The 15,868-nt window shown below is 35.4% G+C and overlaps 1 protein-coding gene across 1 annotated transcript in view; it reads left to right on the plus strand.

The window, feature by feature from the left end:
* Positions 1-15,868, plus strand: part of SCYL2 (SCY1 like pseudokinase 2) — a 69,129-nt gene that overhangs the window by 2,699 nt on the left and 50,562 nt on the right. Inside the window, exon 2 of the mRNA XM_042947498.1 lies at positions 13,315-13,513. Coding sequence (XP_042803432.1) covers positions 13,337-13,513 — 177 coding nt within the window. The 5' untranslated portion in view covers positions 13,315-13,336. The remainder of the gene's footprint in view (positions 1-13,314; positions 13,514-15,868) is intronic.

Here is a 15,868-nt window from a genome sequence, read left to right on the forward strand (position 1 = left end):
AAACTGTTGCCTTAGACAACAGTTCAGTGCTTTATGAGTTTCAGCTTTCACACATTTTACTCCATTGTATTTCAGATTTTGTATATTCTTAAATCATCTTACTGTAGATGTAAGAAAGTGACCTTAGTGGTCATTTAGTCTAATTTCCTACCTGATTATTCCTTTTCCCCATTCTCCAGCTGAAGGGGCTGAATAGTGAGATGCTGCCACCCCAGTGCTGCTACTTTTTTGAAATTATGGTAATTTCAAGAATCTGCTTGACTTCCTGTAGTAAAAACTACACTAAGTACATGGGGTTCGTTGAAGTGCCTTCACAAGAGTTGGATGTAATCTCTCCTCAGATCTTACTGTTTAAATTGCTGACTTGATGTTTAAGCATATATTGCCTTGTAATTTCTTATGTTGTTTTCTAAGGCTTATTGTACAGTGGTCTTAAGTTTGTAAATAGTGATGGAATGTTTTACTTCTTGTTTCTCTTACTGTACCTAGTATGGTGCTTTCTACCTGGTAGGTAATCAATAATTTGTTGAACAAATGTGTGCATCATTGTTCATTCCTAAGTCTCTTTAGTGTTCTATGTTTTTCCTAAATCAGCTTGTCTCCTGTAAGTAATCTGTTCTAGCTCAACTGATAATAATTAGATACTTTCTGTAGTTGTAAAGAGAATGATTGTACTCTGCTTGTGTGATCTTTGTTTTCTGAATAGGATTAACCATGATGGAAAGGCTAAAGAATAGTGTCCATCATTTTTTTTGAAAATTATATCTTTTTAAAGCTTGTAGTGATCTCTGAGTGTTCTCACAAGAAAAAAATGTATTTCAAGAATATATCTCAGAACCATCTTACTTTAGATGTAAACAGATACACATTGCATATGGGAGTGTAGGTACGACATTTTTTCTCAAATTTTATGAATCATTTTACCAAAAGCATTTGTGTCATGTTAATGTAATTCTTATTTTGAATTACAAAATTTCATTTTACGAATACCTAACTGTATAAATCACTGTATAAGTGGTATTCTTTTATATTCAGGCATTTATATGGAGAGAAATCTCAGACCCTTGTGCTTCTTTAATGAATAAAGCAAACTATTTTGAGTTCATTGGTATTTATTTGTACTGTTCACCTAGTGGTCAGTGTGTATTATTTTGTGCTTATTGAAAGTCTCGTTTCTGCTAGGTGCCGTGAGACTAACAAGTACTAAACTTTATTTCATTATCAGATGTAATTATAGTAACTTTTAAATTTGCATTACAGTATTTACAACATAAATGTGAGCTAATTCTACTTTTTGATATTTTATTCTTGGGGAAGTAAGGGATTCTTGGCAGTTGTGTTACTTGAAAATGTAGGAATTTTTTTAAGTTTAAATCTAATTTTACCTACTCTATTCCTGCTGTATCTAGAGTTTGTAAGTAGGCAGAACTGTAAGAACTGCCAATTCCTTTCAGCTACCTGCCATCAGGTGCTGTAACAGTCAACCCACTTTCTGCCAGCTGCTTGTAAAATCTGGTATTACAGCAGATTTACCTTCTGGTTCTACCAAAAACCAAGTGATGACTGAGCCAGATACAGAGAGATATAATCTTGGAATCATAATTAAGTTGTCCCAAATCTTATTTTGCCTGGATTCAGGAGGGAAAGATGATTGAATTTCACGTGTATTCTACTAAATGGTATACAAGGGGAAATGGCTTATATGAATGGATATTTCTGTCATTTGTAACTATCTTTCGAAAAATACGGGCTTTTTTTCTTTATTCAACAATCAAGTGACAATTTGAAAAGCTAACATTTTAAGAAAGGATATTTGGACTCTAGTTTACTTATATGTCAGAGGAATATTGCTAATAATTCAAAATCTCATTTAAGTTCAGGTCTTTTTTTTAAAGTTTATTTATTTATTTTGAGAGAAAGAAAGAGAGTGTATGGACAGGGGTGGGGCAGAGAGAGAATCCTAAGCAGACTCCACACTGTCAGTGCAGAACCAGATGTGGGGCTTGAACCCATGAACCATGAGATTATGACCTGAGCCGAAATCAAGAGTTGGACGCTTAACCTACTGAGCTACCCAGCTGCCCCGGGTTCAGGTTTCTTTCTTTCTTTCTTTCTTTTTTTTTTTTAAATTTACATCCAAATTAGTTAGCAAATAGTGCAACAATGATTTCAGGAGTAGATTCCTTACTGCCCCTTACCCATTTAGCCCATCCCCCCTCCCACAACCCCTCCATAAACCCTCAGTTTATGAGTCTCTTCTGTTTTGTCCCCCTCCCTGTTTTTATATTCTTTTTGTTTCCCTCCCCTTATGTTCATCTCTTTTGTCTCTTAAAGTCCTCATATGAGTGAAGTCATATGATTTTTGTCTTTCTCTGACTGACTAATTTCACTTAGCATAATACCCTCCAGTTCCATCCACGTAGTTGCAAATGGCAAGATTTCATTCTTTTTGATTGCCAAGTAATACTCCATTGTATATATATACCACATCTTCTTTATCCATTCATCCATCGATGGGACATTTGGGCTCTTTCCATACTTTGGCTGTTGTTGACAGTGCTGCCATAAACATGGGAGTGCATGTGTCCCTTTGAAACAGTACCCCTGTATCCCTTGGATAAATGCCTAGTAGTACAATTGCTGGATTGTAGGGTAGTTCTATTTTTAGTTTTTTGAGGAACCTCTGTACTGTTTTCCAGAGTGGCTGCACCAAGCTTGCATTCCCAAGGTTTCTTTTAAAAGCTCTCCTTGGCAACCTTTTTCAAGCTCACAGCCTTAACTGCTGTACTGCTTTATAAGCTCATGGTGCCCAAAGTTTAGTCTTCAGTCAAGACTTTTTTTCTAAGTTTTTGGCCTATATATCTAAAAACCTACTAGATCTATCTCCATGTGAATGTCATTCAGGCAACTCAACTTCAAAATGTCAAAAATTGAATTCTTCCTCTCAAAAACAGAGTTATCTCTTGTAAGTCTTATAAGCCTTGGTGAATGGCTTCACTCTCCACCTAGACTCTGAAATGGGAGACCTGATTGGGATTCCTAGTTTTGTCCCTTTCCTTTATCTAATTGGTCACGAAGTTCACTTAGTTCTAACTCGTACTTGTTTTTTCCTTTCTTTTCCTTCCTTACTGCTATTATCTTACTTCAGCAACCTCTCCCTCTCTTTTTTTTTTTTTTTTTTTTGAGAGAGAGAGAGAGAAAGAAAGAGAGAGAGCAAGTAGGGGAGAGGGGTAGAGGGAGAGAGAATCCCAAGCAGGCTCCATGTTCAGTGCAGAGCAATATGGGGCTGATCCCACGACCCTGGAATCATGACCTGAGCTGAAATCAAAAGTTGGACGCTCAACCAGCTGAGCCACCCAGCACCCCAACCTCTCCCTCTTTTAAAATTTGTTTAAAATTTGATGTATGTAAAAGTGCATAGCAAAGTTTAATATGTAGTTATAAAATAAGCATCCATATAACTAACACCTTTGAAACATCCCCTCTTCCTGCCATCTCTTCCCTATCTTCCTTGTCCTTATTTCCAAGTGTCCTTGTCCTTTCCTTTGTTTTCTTGCTTTGTATACATTGTAAATTATATCATCCCTCACTATGTATGTAGTTCATCACACTGATGTTCCCTTTAGTCTTGCCATATTCCCTCCTTCCACTCCTAGTATATCTTTCACTTTGCTTGATAGAGTGATTGATCTTACTCATGCTTGAAACCCTTCTGTGGCTTATAGCTTGATTGCTTATTACTAATTGCTCTTGGTGATCTGGCTTTTATAAGTCTCTTCTGCCATACTTCCCTGTTTCCTCCAGCTTTATCTGAACTGCTTTGTTTTTACTCTTTGTCTTTACTCCTATACTTTTCCCATTCTCTACCTAGTTCATTCCTATTCACCGTTAGAGACATGTCTAGCTTTGCTTTACTGTTTTGGGAAAACTTCCTTCCCTCTGTTCCTGTTTGTGTTTTGTTTTGTTTTGCTTTATTTATTTATTTATTTATTTATTTATTTATTTATTTATTTTGCTATGTAAGACTTTGTATGTGTATTCTGTAGCATTTTATCACTGTAGGCTAATGCTATGGATGGTTTACTTCTCTGTCTCTTGGCCCTTTGATGGTAAGATCTTTCATGGCTTATTTTTCCTTCTTTCTCCCCCACTTTCTTATATGGTATCACGTACACAGTGGGCACTCAATAAATATTAAATAATTTACCAGGTGAATTTCCATGTCTGTTCTCATCATGTGTACACACACTAGTGTTGGCTCTGTTTGGATGATGGATGGGCATTTCAAGTTTGAATATTACCTCTGAAAATATCCTTTGTTTTCATACTGAGCTATTTGTAGTTCTCAAATCACATCATGGTCTTGCTCCTCTCCTGGAGCATGGCACGTACGTCTTGTTAATTGCTATAAACCTTTGCAGGTTTGAGTTAGCTACAGGACTGAGTCCCTAAAGAGAGAAGTGTTTCTATTTACATCTGCATTTCCAGTGTATAACCAGCACATGGCATATAATACGTAGCGACTTAGGCAGAGTTAGAGGAATGGGTATGTAGGTTTTAAATAGGGTTTTTATGTCCCTTCACCTCCCCCATCAAAATCAGCAGCAGATGTTCATAGAGACCAACTTGGCATGCAATAAATATTTTCATAATGCCAACAGCAACATTTTCTAACTGCTTATAGAAATGCATTAAATTAAAAAGGGAAAGTGAGTCTCTATTTCTGTTTATAGATACTTCAAATCTGTCATGGAAGAAAGTAGGTCATATTTACATCAATATAATTTAAATTAACAGAGAAAATTAGATATAAACTAGTGCTGCCTTAGTCCAGTGGCCTTCCAAATATTTTTGCTTGTGTGTTCTCTAAATAATTTTGAAAAACAATATACTCCTTTGCATGTTTTTAAGTTGATGGTATCTGAAATGTTTGTCAAGAGTTTAGATAGTTATAGGTCACCTGGATGGCTCAGTTGGTTGGGTGTTGGACTCTTTGATTTCAGCTCAGGTCATGATCTCATGGTTTATGGGACTGAGCCCTGCATCAGGCTCTGTGCTGTCCACACGGAACCTGCTTTGGATTCTATCCCTCTCCCTCTCTGCTCCTCTCCCCCTCTCATGTGCTCTCTCAAATTAACATTAAAAAAAAAGAGTTTCAGTTGTTAAAAAGGATCTAATTTCTAGACTTGCATATTGTGATTATGTTTTGCTTTTATCAAAACCTTGGAGTTTTTGCCTGTTGATTGAAATTAACTTGTTCTTATATATCCCTATGACAGCCATCTTATTTCTTAATTGTAAATCTGTGATAGATAAGGCATGGGGTCTTGCTGTTAATATCTGGGCTGGAAGGAATAAAGCACATACATCCTCTTTAGTATTTTTTCCCGAACTTATTTTTGCTTTATTTTTTTTATTTATTAAAAAAACTTTTTTTAATGTTTATTTATTTTTGAGAGACAGAGAGAGAGAGTGCAAGAAGCAGGGGTGGGGCAGAGAGAGAGGGAGAACAGAATCCGAAGCAGGCTCCAGACTCTGAGCTGTTAGCACAGAGCCGGATGCCGGGCTCTACCTCATGAACTGTGAGATCATGATCTGAGCTGAAGTCGGATGCTTAACTGACCGAGCCACCCAGGCGCCCCGATATTTTTTGCTTTATTCTTAAAGGACTTTCAGTATTAATGCATTCTTGAATTGCATTTACCCTACTCTTCAAAGTTTTTTATATCCAGGGAAATGCCCTATAATAAGACTGGGATAGCTGAGAAAATACTTTTCTTTGGTCAAGTGGGAGAAAATTGTAAGGAAAGTGTGGGTTAAGGAAGATTTGTAGGACACAGACTTTGTTAGGCAAATCAGTTTTAGGAGTAAACACAGAAGTTGAAGAAAGTTACAGGGTTTAGACCTCTTTTTGTGCCATGGACTCTTTGACAATTTAGTGAAGCCTGTATCCTCAAGAGTATTATTTTTGCAGGCAACTGCTCTACCACTGAGCTTTACCCCTACTCAAGAGTATTATTTTTGGTTCAGCTCATCAATTTCTACAAAAGCCTCAGGGATTCCACTGGGATTACATTGAGTATATAGATCAGTAGGGAAAATTGGTATTTTAACATTATTGAGTTTTTCAATTCATAAACACAATCTTTCCTTTTTTTTTTTTTTAAGTTTTTTTATATTTATTTATTTATTTATTTAGAGAACATGCACATGCATATGCACGGAGGAGGGACAGAGGGAAAGACAGAATCTTAAGCAGGCTCCACACTGAGTGAGGAGCTGACATGGGGCTCAGTCTCAGGATCATGAAATCATGACCTGAGCCGAAATCAGTAGTTGGTCGCTTAACCAACTGAGGCACCCTGGTGCCCCCACAATCTTTCCTTTAAGTCTTCTTCAGTTTTTCTCAGCAGTTTTTGTTATTTTCACTGTACAAGTCTTATATATCTTTTAAATTTAGATAGGTGTTTCATGTTCTTGAGATGGTATTTTTGAAATTTCAGTGTTTGTTTCTAGTATAAATAGTCTTTAAAAAAATTGTTTTTAATGATTATTTTTGAGAGAGAGCGTGAGTGGGGGAGGGGCAAAGAAAGAGGGAGACACAGAATCTGAAGCAGACTCCAGGCTCTGAGCTGTCAGCACAGAGCTTGACTCAGGGCTTGAACCCGTGAACCATGAGATCATGACCTGAGCCGAAGTGGGAGTTTAACGAACCAAGCCACCCAGGTGTCCCAGAAATAGTCTTTTTTTAAAAAATATTCCATTCTTACATTCTACTGTAATGCTAAACTCATATTCTAGTAGCATTTTCGTAGATTCCTTCTGACTTTAATTGTACATGATCCGAATACCTTTTTATTTTGTTCTCTTAATTGCTTTGGCTAAGACCTCCATTAGAATTTTGAACTGAAGTGGTAAAAGTAAATATTTTTACTTTAAGAAGAAAGCAATCAATCTTTTATTTTTAAATATAATAGTAGCTGTAGGTATTCAAAGATTCTATTTATCAGATTGATGAAGTTCCTTTCTTTCCTTCTTTACTTCCTTCCTTTTTTAAAGTAGGCTCCATGCCCAATGTGGGGCTTGAACTCACAACCCTGAGATTAGGAGCATCATGCTCTATCAACTGAGCCAGCCAGGAGCCCTGAGGAAGTTTTTTTTTGTTTTTTTGTTTTCCTGTTCTAAGCTGAGAATTTTTATTGTGAATATGTATTGAATTTTGTTAAAAATCTTTTTTGCCTTTATTGAGATGATCATATGCCCCTCCCCCATTATGTAGTTAGTATGGTGAATTACATGAATTTGTTTTTTTTTTTTTAATTTTTTTTTAATCTTTATTTTTATTTTTTGAGAGAGAGAGAGAGAGACAGAGCATGAGCCGGGGAGGAGCAGAGAGAGAGAGGGAGACACAGAATCTGAAACAGGCTCCAGGCTCTGAGCTATTAGCACAGAGCCCGATGAGGGGCTCTAACTCACAAACTGCGAGATTATGACCTGAGCCGAAGCCGGACACTCAACCGACTGAGCCACCCAGGCGCCCCTACGTGAATTTGTTTTGAGTGTTAAATCAACCTTGCGTTCCTTAGATGAATCTCACTTGGTTATAGGGTTGGGTTTATTGGATTTGATGTGCTAATATTTTGTTAAGGATTTTTGCATGTTGATGACAAATATTGGTATGCAGTTTTCTTGGGTCATTAGTTGTTGGTATCAGGACAATACTGACTATATAACATGACATGAAAATTGTTCTCTCTGTGTTCTAGAAGAGCTTGTACAGATCTGGTTTTTATTTTTTCCTTAAATATTTGATAGAATTCAACAGGGAAGCCATTTGAGCCTGGAGTATATTTTGTGGTAAAGGTTGTAGTTATGAATTGGATTTCTTTTATGTAGGACTATTCTGAGTTCCTGTTCCTTCTTGAGTCAATTGTTTTGGCTTTCAAGGATTTTTTCCATTTCATCCAAGTTGTTGAATTAATTGGCATAAAGTCATCTGTAATACCTTATTGTTTAAAATCTGGGATTTATATAGGATTAGAATCTGTAGGATTTCCTCTATTTCTGATATTGGTCATTTGTGTCTTTAAACATTTTCTTAATGTAGTTAGTGGCTTTTTAAAGCCATAGTTTTTGGCTTCATTGATTTTTCTTTTATTTCTGTAAAATAGAGTGTTACATTAAATTCAATGTGTTTCATTGATTTCTACTCATTATTTTCTTTTTCCTACTTAATTTGAGTTTAGTTGTTTTCTTTATTTTTTCCCCTAGCTTTCTAAGATGGAAGGTGACAGCACTAATTTTGGCGTTTTTCCCCCCTCATATAAACATTTAAAGTTGTGTCTTTTCCACTAGTCACCAGCTTGCCTACATCCCACAGATTTTTACTTTTCAGTCACCTCAAAGTATTTAAAAATTTCTGTGACTTATTTATTTTAGCCCTTGGGTTATTGAGAAGTATTTAATACATATTTGAGAAGTTCAAATATGTTTTGCATTTTTTTAAAAAGATATTTACCTACTACTTATTTCTAGTTTAATTTCATTGTGGTCAAATAATGTATTTTATATTTCAGTAGTTTTACATATGTTGAGATTTGTTTTATGGCCAAGAATATAGTCTTTTTTTTATTTTTTATTTTTTTAAAATTATTTTTGAGAGAGAGAGAGAGAGAGAGAGCAAGCAGGGAAGGGGCAGAGAGAGGGAGACACAGAGTCGGAAGCAGGCTCCAGATTCTGAGTGCTCAGCACAGAGCCCGACGCGGGGCTCGAACTCACAGATCGCGAGATCATGACCTGAGCTGTAGTTGGCCGCCCAACCGACAAAGCCACCCAGGAGCCCCAAGAATATAGTTAGTCTTAATTAATGTTCCACGTACACATGAAAACAAAATGCATTCTGCTCTTGTCAAGTAGGATATTATGGGTGGGTCATGTTGTTTGATAGTGTTGTTTATGTCTTCTATATCCTTACTGATTTTTTTTTGTCTGCTCAGTCTATGTCCATTTATTTCTGAAAGAGGATCCTTGAAGTCTCTAAGTATAATTATGGATTTGTTTGTTTCTTTCAGTCATTTTTTTGCTGTCTTTATTTTAAAGCTCTTATTCAGTGTGTACACATTGAAGATTTTATGTTTTCTTGATGAATTGACATCTTTGTTATTATGAAATGTTGCCTATTCTGTTTGTAATTAATATAGCCACTCTTGCTTGGTATATTTTAACATTTTTTCAGTTTTAAGTCATCCTGTAATGTGGACTTTTTTTTTTTAATGTTTATTATTTATTTTAAGAGAGACAGCAAGAATGTGCATGAGCTGGGGAGGGGCAGAGAGAGAGGGAGAGAGAGAGAATCCCAAGCAGGCTCCAGTGTGGGACTTGATCCCATGACCATGAGATAATGACCTGAGCTGAAATCAAGAGTCATACACTTACCCAACTGAGCCACCTCGACACCCCTGGAGTGGATTTCTTGTTAGCAGTACATAGTTGGGTCTTGCTTTTTAATCTAGTTTGACAGTTTCATCTTTTAATTGGAATTTTAAATCATTTACACTTAATGTAATTATTTGTAGGGTCAGATTTAAATCTGCTCTCTTGCTATTTGTTTTCTACTTGTTACAGTTGTTCTTTGTTCCTTTCTTCCTCTTTTCCTACATCTTTTTGTATTCATCTTATTTTAGGATTCCATTTTATTTCCATTATTGACTTTTTAGCTGTATCTATTATTTTAGTTATTAGTCTAGGATTTAATGTGTTTTTAATTTGCTATAATCTATTTTCAAGTGATGTTATATTACTTGAAATATAATAGAAGAATCTCTCATATATACTTCTATTTCTTCTCTCCTGTGCTTGTTTTGTTTTGTCATATTTTTTACTTCTACATATACCTATATATATATATATATATATATATATATATAGGTATATGTATTTTGTTTTTTTGCTTTAAATGATCAGTTATCTTTTAAAAATAACTTGAGAAGTTTTTTTATAAACCCACGTAATTTTTATTTCTAGTGTCCTCCATTCTTTTTATGGATTCACATTTCCATCTGGTATCTTTTTCCTTCTGTTTGAAGGACTTCTTTTAATATCTCTTCTAGTGAATATTTGTTGGCAACAAATTCTCTCAGATTTTGTTTTCCTGAAGAAATATTTCACATTTATTTTTGAAAGTTTTTTTTTCCCCTGCCTTATAGAATTCTAGGTTGACAGGTGTTTTTGTTTTTTTTGTTTGTTTTTTTTAGCACTTTACAGACCTCCATTCAGTTGTTCCCTGGCTTGTATAGTTTCTGATTAGAAGTCTGTGGAAAATTCTTATCTTTTTTCCTTTCTATGTAATTTTCCTGTTCCCTCTGGCTGCTTTTAAGATTTTCTCTTACTGACTTTTAGCTATTTAATATGACATGTCCAAACATGGTTTTCTGTTTATCCTGCTTGTGGTTTATTGAATTTCTTGACACCTTGTGTAGTTTTCATCAAATTCAGAAACATTTTGGCCATTATGCTTTCCAATGTTATTTTTCCCTTTTCCTTCTTACTTTTGGGATTCAGTTATATATGTTATACTGTGATATTGTCCCACAGGTCATTGAGACTTTGTTCATTTTTTTTTTCCCTAGGCTTTTACTCTACCTTCAGGTTTTACTAATTTTTTTTCCTACTTTCTCTAATTTGTTAATCATATTCTCTAAATTTTTTATTTGAAATATTTTACTTTTTATCTCTAGAATTTTCATTTGGGTTTTTAAAAAAGACCCTATTTTCTTCATTATGTTCATGTTTTCCTTGAAATACTTAGATATGTGATAGATTTTTTTTTTTAAGTTTATTTATTTTGAGAGAGAGTGAGTGAACAGGGGAGGGGCAGATAGAGAAGGAGAGAGAAGATCCCAAGCCGATTCTGTGCTGCCAACACAGAGCCCAATAGGGGGCTCAAACTCACGAACTGTGAGATCATGACCTGAGCCTAAACCAGGAGTTGGATACTTAACCAACTGAGCTTTCATTATGATAGCTTTTTAATGTTTTTAATGTTTATAACCTATCATTTTGGAGGATTTATTGACTGATTTATTCTTGATTATGAGCACATTTTCTTGCTTCTTGGCAAATCTAATATTTATTGATTGCATGGTGAACATTGTGAATGTTACATTGTTAGGTTTCTGAAATTTTTTTTTGTCTTTCTTTCATGAATATTGGGCTTCATTCTGGTCAGTTAAGTAATTCATGATTAGTTTGATCATTTGAGACTTACTTTTAGTTTTTTAGGGCAGGTTTAGAGTAGATTTTACTCTGAGAACAGTTTATCTCACTACTAAGGCATGGTTCTTTTGGGGTTTCTACTGAATGCTTTTGGTTGAGCATTGAGGCCTCTACTCTAGCTGGTGAGAAATTAAATGAATTGCAGCCCTGTGTGGACTCTGGAACTATTCAGCTTACAGCTCTCTAGTTGGTCCTTGCCTGACCTGGTGGAGTTTCATACCATGTGTGGGCATCTTAGTGTTCAACAGTGCATCAGATTTCTCTGAAAATTTCTGAGCTCTTTCTTAGCATAGTTTCCTTCTCTCTTTCTCTTTCTTTCTCTCTTGTTCCCTAATTTTCCCCTTTCTCTTTGAAATTGTATCCCAGAACTCCTAGGCACTTCTGCATCCTTGAACTCCCAATTTGTCTCAACTCTTTTAAAAAAAAAAAAAAAAAATTTTTTTTAACATTTATTTATTTTTGAGACAGAGAGAGACAGAGCATGAACGGGGGAGGGTCAGAAAGAGAGGAAGACACAGAATCCTTAGCAGGGTCCAGGCTCTGAGCTGTCAGCACAGAGCCTGACGCGGGGCTCCAACTCATGAGCTGTGAGATCATGACCTGAGCCGCAGTCAGATGCTTAACCAACTGAGCCGCCAAGGAGCCCCTCTCCTCAACTCTTTAACTCAGCTAGACCGCTGCTTGGAATTCTGCTCTCTACTCTGTGGTTTGCAGTGTACCTCTAGGCAGAAAGCTGGAGCAATCCTGGGGTTCACCTTGTTAGTTTGCTTTCTCATTGGGATTACCTACCTGTGCTGCCTGAAAACATTTATTTCATACGTTTTGTCCAGCTTCTAGCTGCTTAAGGTAAGAGGATAAATTCAGTCTTTGTTTCTACATCATGGCCAGAAGTGTGTAAAATTTTAAAAATATTTTATGAGGGGTGCTAGGTGACTCAGTCCGTTAAGCATCTGACTCTTGATTTTGACTCAGGTCATGATCTCACAGTTTATGAGTTGGAGCCCTGCATTGGGCTCCGCACTAACAGGGTAGAGCCTGCTTGGGATTCTCTCTCTGCCCCTCCTTCCCTCTCTCTTTCAAAAATAAATAAATATTAAAAGAAAAAATATTTTATGACTTACTGCTTGTGCATGTTTTACTGTCCTTTTGCCATCAATGCTTTTCTTTTAGAAGATATTCTTGAGTGATTTCATAGGTCATCAGTAGTTATTTTACTTATTATTTTTAAAATTTCTCCAAATGCTTCTCTTTGTCTCTCTTTTTTTTAATGCTTATTTATTTATTTTGAGAGAGAGAGAGTGTACGCAAGCATAAGCTGGGGAGAGGGGCAGGGAGAGGGAGAGAGAGAATCCCAAGCAGGCTCCATGCCCAGCACAGAGCCCGATGTGGGGCTTGATCCTATGACCATGAGATCCTGACCTGAGCTGAAACCAACAGTTGGATGCATAACCAACCAAGCCACCAAGGCACCTTATATCATTATTATTTTTTATTTTTCTGAAGTTTATTTATTTATTTTTGTAATCTTATACCCAACTTGGGGCTCAAACTTACGACCCCCAGATCAAGAATCATAAGTTCTTGTGACTGAGGCTGCCAGGTGCCCCTCAATGATTATTTTATTAGTGAATGAAACTTGTATCAAATACAAACTTCTTGTTTAGTATAGATAGCATTAGCTCCTTTCAGGTTTTATATGGCTGTTTTTAGTCTGAAGAAAGATTTGGGCCCTCTAATACCCTTAAAGTATTGCGGGTTCATGTTATATAGTTGAACAACATTCATGTCAGCGTCAAGTGTCTTTTCTCTTCCTGGTCTGTAATAATTGAGGTTGAAAGGAACAGTTTGGTTCCTAGATTTAAATTGCATTAGAATGTATTGGGTTCTTTGAAGACAAAACCAACATGTAGCTTTTATACTCTAGAATTGTTTCATTCCCTTTTGGGGGTATATTAAGTTTTCAGACTAAATAATGAATGTTAAGTGTTGAAACAAGTAAAAACAAATGATCAACGTTCCCCCGTTCCCTTGTGTTTCTAGGTAACTACTCAATATTGCAGCCATGGAGTCCATGCTTAATAAGTTAAAGAGTACTGTTACGAAAGTAACAGCTGATGTCACTAGTGCTGTAATGGGAAACCCTGTCACTAGAGAATTTGATGTTGGTCGACACATTGCCAGTGGTGGCAATGGGCTAGCTTGGAAGATTTTCAATGGCACAAAAAAGTCAACAAAACAGGTAAGTTTTAATTCAGAGTCCATTGGCAAAAAATGCACATGTTAATAAGTAGTATAATGTGCATATATGTTTTTATGTTAAGAAATGCCAAAAGTAATGGGTTCTTTACTTCTCATTTCCATCTAATGAAGTCATACAAAAATAAACGCTTTTAAACATGCCCTGAATCTCCTGGTTACAAATATATTGTTTGATATATCACCCCATCTTGTAATTTAATTTTGATTACTTAATAAAATAAATGTTTCTGTTGAGTAAAGGAGCATATTAGATTTTTAGCAAAGTATTTGTTTTGGAATAAAAATTGTGTTCCTTTTCAAATTTGTCAGCAAGCTATTGGCAAAATAGTTAAATTTTCCAACATTAAATGCATTCTTATTTAGTGCATTCTTATTCCCCTTTTATTTTATATAAAATAAAAGTCTATTTTCTGGAAAATAGACTTCCGTAACATTCTTTTGTGTTTAACTTGATTTTATTATCAGAAGGGGGTACATTTGTGGAATAGTTGGTAAATGTGTTTTGAGATATACTGATTTCAAAGTTATTTTAAAAGTAACTGTTCTTTTAGCAGAGTCATTTGAATGAGTTGTATTTTTATTTTTTATTTTTTAATTTGACTTAAGAGAGCAACAGATGGTTCTCAGAAATGTGGAGGATTGTTAGTGTTAAATTTTACTAACAGTTTTCTGTTGGAATTTTTAAAGGATTGAAAACCTCCAGGTTTAAAACCTCTGTAGAAATATATTCTTTAAAAATAAAAATTACTGTTTCTAAAAGTACTTTTATTTCTCTACAAGTGAAACATATGGATTGTAAGGCGTTTGGGATTTATTACACATATTTTCCAGTAACTGTCACAGTCATACAGTTGTGGATATACATTATTTGTGACTTTTCCAAAATCAGCTTATTTACCAAACAAGTATATTAAAGACTCAATTGGCTTTGGTTATCCTTTTATGAAGTAGGAACCTTGGTCTTGTGATAGATTGCTGGTATGTGGTATGTATCTGACTGTAAATCTTGTTTTTATTGCCATTTGGTTGGAAGTCTTTAAGTTCAGAGCTGATCTTATCTTAAATGCTGATTGATTTGTCATTTTTCAACATTGTTTTCTCAGTTCACCAAGCTCACTAAAATATAAGTGGTTTCTGGAGTATTGAATGCTTAAAAAGCTATTAATGAGGCCACGAAGTTATGTAAATGATCAACCTCCAACACTAGCTTTTATAATCAGTTATATTATTGGCAAATCAAAGAACACCAAATGTACTAAATTTTGTATTATTTATTAAGGATGTAACCTAATAGTGTCTTTGTGCTTAACCGAAAGAGTTTCTAGGTGTTTGTGTTTATATCAGTAGTTCATATGCTGAAATTCTCTGATAATGTTGAAACTTCTGTTGTTCATAGAACATGAAAACCAGGCACAAATAATAGGTAATTGATTAGATATTGCACAATAATACAGCCATTCTCACTGCTCACTGCCAGAATTGGGTTCTCTTAGGAAACCACTATATCCCCCACCCCCCACACCCAAATTTATTGCTTTGTGGAAAAAGATAGTTTTGGAATGTATTCGTGGTTTTGTGGATGGATCTACATTCTTGGATGTAGTTTTGAATCTTCTTTCTTTGCCTCTTTCAAACCTACGGTGTTTTAAACTGAGTATCCTATCTGGACTACTGGCTAGTTCCTTAAGGAATAGCTACATCTGTAACCACCTTGGAGTTGAAGCCTCATTTTAATTTTTCCCTTACTCGAAGTTTTAATTCTTTTTTAGTTATCTCATTTTTTATTAAAAGGGAATCATAGAAGATAGATAATCTGGACCTGTGCTATCCAGTATGGTAACCACAAGCTACATATGCCTATTTCAATTCGTAAAAACTAAATTTGGTTGCAGTAGTCACATTTGGAATGTTCCTTAGCAATATATGGCTAGTACTACTATACTAGACATTGCAGGCATAGAACTTTCTATCATCACAGAAAGTTATGTATGACAGTGTTGATCTTAGAGAAGCCAGGAGAAAAATAATGAAAAGGATATTCTTCTTGGTCTTTTTCCCCCCACATAAAGGGACACTGAGACTGAGAGCTTTTTTTTTTTTTTTTTTTTTTTTTTTTTTAAAAACTCTCGCAGTCTTTCTTGATCTAGCATACGGTGTACTTGATTGCATTTGTGTTTTATAGCAGATTATATGATCTTAAATTTGACTTTGAAGTAAACATCAGGTTAGGTACTAGGGCTAGGAGATTCTCTCTGTGTACTTTTTGCCAAAGTTATTTGAAGTTCACAACAGTAAGCGATGAATTATAATTTCAGATCATGTACAACTTTTTGAC

This window comes from Panthera leo, chromosome B4, assembly GCF_018350215.1.
Source record: "Panthera leo isolate Ple1 chromosome B4, P.leo_Ple1_pat1.1, whole genome shotgun sequence".
Lineage (NCBI taxonomy): Eukaryota > Metazoa > Chordata > Mammalia > Carnivora > Felidae > Panthera > Panthera leo.